Source organism: Cebus imitator, unplaced genomic scaffold (assembly GCF_001604975.1).
Source record: "Cebus imitator isolate Cc_AM_T3 unplaced genomic scaffold, Cebus_imitator-1.0 Scaffold28, whole genome shotgun sequence".
NCBI classification, from domain to species: Eukaryota; Metazoa; Chordata; class Mammalia; order Primates; family Cebidae; genus Cebus; species Cebus imitator.
In genome coordinates this window covers 6,397,252-6,402,913 of record NW_016107343.1, presented here as the reverse complement: position 1 = coordinate 6,402,913, position 5,662 = coordinate 6,397,252, and the positions used below count along the sequence as shown (strand labels likewise).

Genomic DNA, 5,662 nt, shown 5'->3' with positions numbered 1-5,662 from the left:
TGGTTAAAAAAAAAAAAAAAAAGCCTCCAGGGCTGGGCAAGGGGTGTATGCTGCACCACTTTGTCCAATCAGAGGTAGGGGAGGGAGCTGGTGCTAATGGCTGCTTCCTGGAAGCCAGGCTGCCAGCAAGGAGGTGGAGCTCAACGCCTCCAATTATCCCATTAAGCTACGCCAGCAAGAGCCTGCTTTTGCCATGCCCTAGCCCTAGTCAACCATACAGGAGTCCCTGGAACCACTACCCCAAACAGCTAAGGGGGCAGCATGACAAGGCTGGGATGGGGGCAAGGTAAAATTAACTAAGGAGTCGACTGGGAACCCAGGCTTCTGAGCCGCCAGGGGACTGGAAAAGATCGAGGGTGGGGAGAAGAGAAGGGAAAACCTTTGAAAGACTGAGTTTGGGTCCAAAATTAGGGGGACTGTGTGGGATACAGTCAGGGGGTTGCCATGGATACTGGTGACCCCAGTGACCACTCACATTTCTTCAGGTCCCCAGGCTGTACACTTAGGCTGCTGCTACCACCCCACTAGGTGTACCTGACATCCGTGTCTGTCTGCCCCAGCACCTGTCATCCCATAGCCGTCTAAATGCCAGTGCAAAGTCTGAGATGATAGACCCAATAACAGCCTTCTGGTCTGCACTCCACCCCCTGTGCAGCTGGGCGGAGGGGGCCTGTGTTGGTTCCCCAGAACAATCACCGATTCTCTTCTGGGGATCAATAATTCACACACAAAATACAGCTGCTCCACTGAGTCATCAGTGGGCATGCCAAGGACCAAGAGTTGGGCGAGGCCCAAGGACATGATCCCCACTGGAGCTTATAGGGAGTTCGACCTAATGCTTCCTTCTGCCCCTCAGGATACCCTAGAGGGTGAGGCTCCCTGTGGCGACACAAGTGGGCCAGAGTTCCGCTGAGTGGCATCCTCCAGGACAGTGGGGTACAAGCTGGCAGACCCTGCCATCCCTAAAGGCACATGATTTCCCAATTTTAGCGGCAGCACTGACTGCCTTGGTTAGCTGCCAGTGGCCCCACTGCCTGGCATTCTCCACCAGCCCATGGCAGGTGGCAGTGAGCCCAGACCTTAGGTATTGTCTTGCCCTAACACTCCAAGTGTGGCTAGAGTGAGCAAGGAGGAGGACTGCTAAAGAAACACTACCAACCCAACCCCCGTCCCCCTAGGTACTTACCAGGAACAGGGCTGTAGGGGGGCCCAGGGGCTCGGCCCCCTGCTGGAATCATGCTCTTCATCCACTTGGCTTCAGCTGGGTGGTTAAAGCGAAGGAAGGTGGACTGACCCAGGCACAACATGCAGCCTGCAGAGAAAGCAAACACTTGGAAAGGCAGGCAGGGCTGAAGCTATCCCACCTCACAACACTAGCAGGTTCACCTTGGCTCTGAAGACTCATCCCCACCTGCTCTCAGAGGCCAAACAGTCCACACCTGACCCTGCCTGTGCTTGAGACCGGCACCTCCAGGGCTCCACAGCACAAGACAGAGTGGAAAAAGTCCCAAGATCTGAGTCCTTGTCCTAACTCCTCTTCTTACTAGCTGTGATATCTCTGGGTGAAGTCATTTCACCTCTGAGTCTAGTTCTCTAATAAGAAAAATGGGGACAATACCACTGATCTTGCAGGGTTGACAGTGTATGTGAAAGTACTCTGTTAAAATTTGTTCATGGCCGGGCGCGGTGGCTCAAGCCTGTAATCCCAGCACTTTGGGAGGCCGAGGTGGGTGGATCACGAGGTCAAGAGGTCGAGACCATCCTGGTCAACATGGTGAAACCCCGTCTCTACTAAAAATACAAAAACATTAGCTGGGCATGGTGGTGCGTGCCTGTAATCCCAGCTACTCAGGAGGCTGAGGCAGGAGAATTGCCTGAACCCAGGAGGCGGAGGTTGCGGTGAGCCAAGATCGCGCCATTGCACTCCAGCCTGGGTAACATGAGTGAAACTCCATCTCAAAAAAATAAAATAAAATAAAATAAAATAAAATAAAATAAAATTTGTTCAGAGAGGCCAGGCATGGTGGCTCATGCCTGTAATCCCAGCACTTTGGGAGGCTGAGATGGGTGGATCACCTGATGTCAGGAGTTCGAGACCAGCCTGGTCAATATGGTAAAACCCCGTCTCTAGTAAAAATACAAAATTTAGCAGGGTCTGGTGGCGTGGGCCTGTAATTCCAGCTACTCGGTTGGCTGAGGCAGGAGAATCACTTGAACCCGGGAGGCAGAGGCTGCAGTGAGCAGAGATCTCACCACTGCACTCCGGCCTGGGCAATAGAGCGAGACTCCATCTCAAAAAATATATATACATATGTTCAGAGAACACAGACACCCCTGTCCCCCAACCCCAATCTGTATCCATGATCCATCTATCTGCCCCTTGGCTAGAAGAGTCAGTCTGAGAGGCAACAACTTCCAGGGTCACACACACAAAAAAAGCTCCGAGATAGGTAACCAGGGGAAAAACCATGGATCAGTCAGATGATCTAGAGTGGGTCCTGAATTTGCTCCCACTCTTTATTGTTTTAGGGCCTTAGGAGAGCTGTGCTCTGTGAGTCTAGGGAGTGACCACCACCTTTCTTTCTGACTAAGCACCCTCTGCATGCTCCTTAGTCTTCACTGGCATCAAGCCAAGACTGGGCCACTGGGCCCAGCCTCAGCCAAGCACATTCCCAGGCAGTAGACACAAGCCCAGTCCTGCCCAGGAAGTGTGAGTACATGGAGGGGGAGGGCATGTGGGAGCTCGAAAATGTAGCCAGGGGTATCAGGAGTGTGCACAGTGGCAGGTGTGCCCACAGGCGCCTAAGCGTAGCTGGCAGAACTCCACCTCCTAGCCACACCAGGTGCTCAAGGGCTCCTGCAGAAGATGCTATGTTTGGAGAAGCCAGAGCCCTGTTGCTGTTTTACCACCAACCCTTCCAATTTGTCCACACCCCTGGCCCCTAGCCTCAGCCTCCAGTCTACCCAATCTGGTGCCACTTGGCACCCCAAGCTTCACGCCAGTTTGAGCTAAGACTGGCAGAGAAGTCTACATTCCTGGACGCTGAGACAGTTTAGCTCAGGCAGGCTGCAAGGGCAAGGGGCATCCCAGGCCACGTGGGTACCCTGGCAGGTCCCTTACGGAGAAGCTCGGGAGCCTGTTCCTGGGATCCTGGGCATTGCTCAGGTTGGGGGTTTAGTAGGCTGAGAAGCCCACGCAGATAACCATAGTGGATAACGCCACTCACTATCCTGGCATACACAAAGGCCCTCCCAGACAGCCAGACACCAACAATTCTAAAGGAGAGAGGGGGAGCCTTCCCTGTCAAATCACCAGAGAAGAGGATCCCAGAGTATTCATAACTGGAATAAATAATAGCCAACCACACTGTCCACCTAATTACAACAACAGCTATTTCAGAAAGAGCCCTGTCAAGCCCCTCCTCCTCCTTTTAGTCATTTAACAAGCTTATCAGTGATGAGTTCACAGGGTCTAGACAGACCCACTCAACCCAGGGTTGTGGGTGGTAGGCATCAGGAGCCTGACCACCAGTCCAGGCTGGGAAGGAGGTGGGGAGCCTGGGTGGATTCCAGGCCAGTAGTGCCAGGCCCACCCAAGAAGGATGTGGGCATCTAGAGACCCTCCACTTGGGCCCCTATAGCGTTGTTTTCTGCCCCCTCCTCAGCCCTTCACCTTCCCCCACATAAGGGGGTGTGGCCTTGCTGCCTTTGGGCTATAAATAGTGATGCCAGGCAGCAGAGCTGGATCCGTATTAATAGAGCGGGCAGGAGGGCAGGAGGACTGACAGCAGCCCAGCTCCTGCCCAAATTAACTTTCTATTTGCATGCAGGGGCCTCAGCCATTGCCCCAATACTGGCCCCTACAGCCCATAGGGGTCTGGCCAGCCTGTTTCTAGGATGAAGCCTCCTCTCTGCCCACTCCCACCCCATGCTCCCAAAGGCCAGCCCTTTCAGGGAGCCCAGGAACCCCTGCCCATCCTGCCAAAGTCATGGTCAGTGTCCCCCATGCCCAGAGGTGATCAGGGCCCAGTTGTGTGCAGGTGGGTGGAGGAGCTGCACATCTGGAGGGAAAAATTAGGCGAAGGAGAAGGTGAATCCTGTCTCTCAAAGATGCAGGGGAGAAACAGCAACACAAACAGGCTCACACTCATACACACTCGTAACACAACAGACTCATGGGCGTGCATGCTCACACTCTCAGAGCTACTGTCACTGCCCTCCTGGTCACACAAATAGAATGGATTGGCCAAAGGGAGGCTGAGTGAAGGGAATATGGGAGGAAGGGCCTTGGTCCTTCCTAGCAGAGACCCTCCTTGGCCATAAGGTAGACTCCCTCATTCTAACCAGGACTCTTTAACCCCATCTGAGGAAGGGGGGTCCCAAGGAGGGGACTGTTGGAGCGCTGGGGAAGATAAGGTCTACCCGGCTGAGAAGTGCCCCCAAGCCCAGAATCCCCATTTAGAAATGTTCGGGGAATACACACAATCGAGTCTCACCGACTCAAGCTCCCAAAGAGGGTCAGGGGACCCCATACCCCTCCTCCCGCCCACCCTCCTCAAGACGCCCCTCCCAGCCGGAGCTTCTCCAAGCTTGGCTGCTTGGGGGCTGTGGCTGGCCCGGGGCTGAGGACTCACCGCCGAACCCGGACCTCCGGACCGCTCGCCCCCGATAGCTCAGGCCCTCCAGGTGCCCGGCCCGCCCGGGGCCTTTGAGGGGGCGGGCCGACCTCCCGAGCCGCCGGCTCCAGGCTCGGAGCAAGCAGCGAGGCAGCTAGCAGCCGCCAATGCCCAGGGAGGGGCGGGCCGGCCACCAGTGGCGGGGGAAGGGAGCCAGGGAGGGAGGGACAAAGGAGAGGAGGAGGGGAAGAGGAAGTGATGGAGGAGAAGAGTGGGGAGCTGGATGGAGAGGGCGGGGCGGGAGGATGCAGCAAGGGAGCCAGCTTGGGATCCTGCACTGAGGGCAGGAAGAAAAGTGGGGCGGGAAGGAAAGGTTCAAGGGAGGTGACTGAGTGAAGGAAAGGTGAAAGGTAAATATAGAGGCCAGAGAGTGAAAAGCCAGGAGGCAGGAGTGAGGCCAAGCAAAGGACAGGGTCTCATTCCCAGCCCCCTGCAGTAAGAGGTCAGTAGCAGCCGGGCTGGCCTGCTGTATCACCTTGGGCCAGTCACACCCTGTGGCCTAATCTGGCTTCCTAATCTACGGAATGTCAGCTCTGACATTCCATGGATCCATATCTGAGGGAGAGAGGGAGAGGAAAAGAGCAGGGGCTCTACAGGATCCTGCTAGGTCACTCTGTCCTGCTCTGGCCCTCAAGCTGCCACTGTAACAAGGTCATCCTGGGCTGGGAGTTCAGGCCAAGGCAGTTCTCTGTACAAGGCAAGCACTCAGCCCAGCTCCTGTCTCCACCCTAAACACCTCCTCTTCTGTCCCCACTCCCCATAGCTCAACCCATGACCCAGAGTGGACCAAGGCCCTGCCCTTTCCAGCCACCCCACTTTCTGAGCCCCTGGAAGCCAGCCCACGCCCCAGCCACAACCTCCAGTTGTGCTAGACCCAGCAAAGAGCCCTCAGACCCCAATAAGGTACCCATCCTACTTCGGAAACAGGTATCTGGAGCCCCCAGGATCAGGCTGAGATTCTTTTTTTTTTTTTTTTTTTTTTTTTT

At 55.3% G+C, this 5,662-nt stretch overlaps 1 protein-coding gene across 20 annotated transcripts in view; it reads right to left on the bottom strand.

Annotated features, from left to right (window-relative positions):
• PHLDB1 (pleckstrin homology like domain family B member 1) overlaps positions 1 to 5,662 on the bottom strand; it is a 53,045-nt gene that overhangs the window by 32,370 nt on the left and 15,013 nt on the right. For 19 of the 20 annotated variants that reach the window (XM_037736700.1, XM_037736701.1, XM_037736702.1 and 16 more), the window contains one exon: positions 1,187 to 1,312. In XM_037736700.1, coding sequence (XP_037592628.1) covers positions 1,187 to 1,312 — 126 coding nt within the window. Of the gene's footprint in view, positions 1 to 1,186; positions 1,313 to 4,634; positions 4,799 to 5,662 lie in introns of those variants that run through there. The other variant, XM_037736708.1, reaches the window with a different exon arrangement.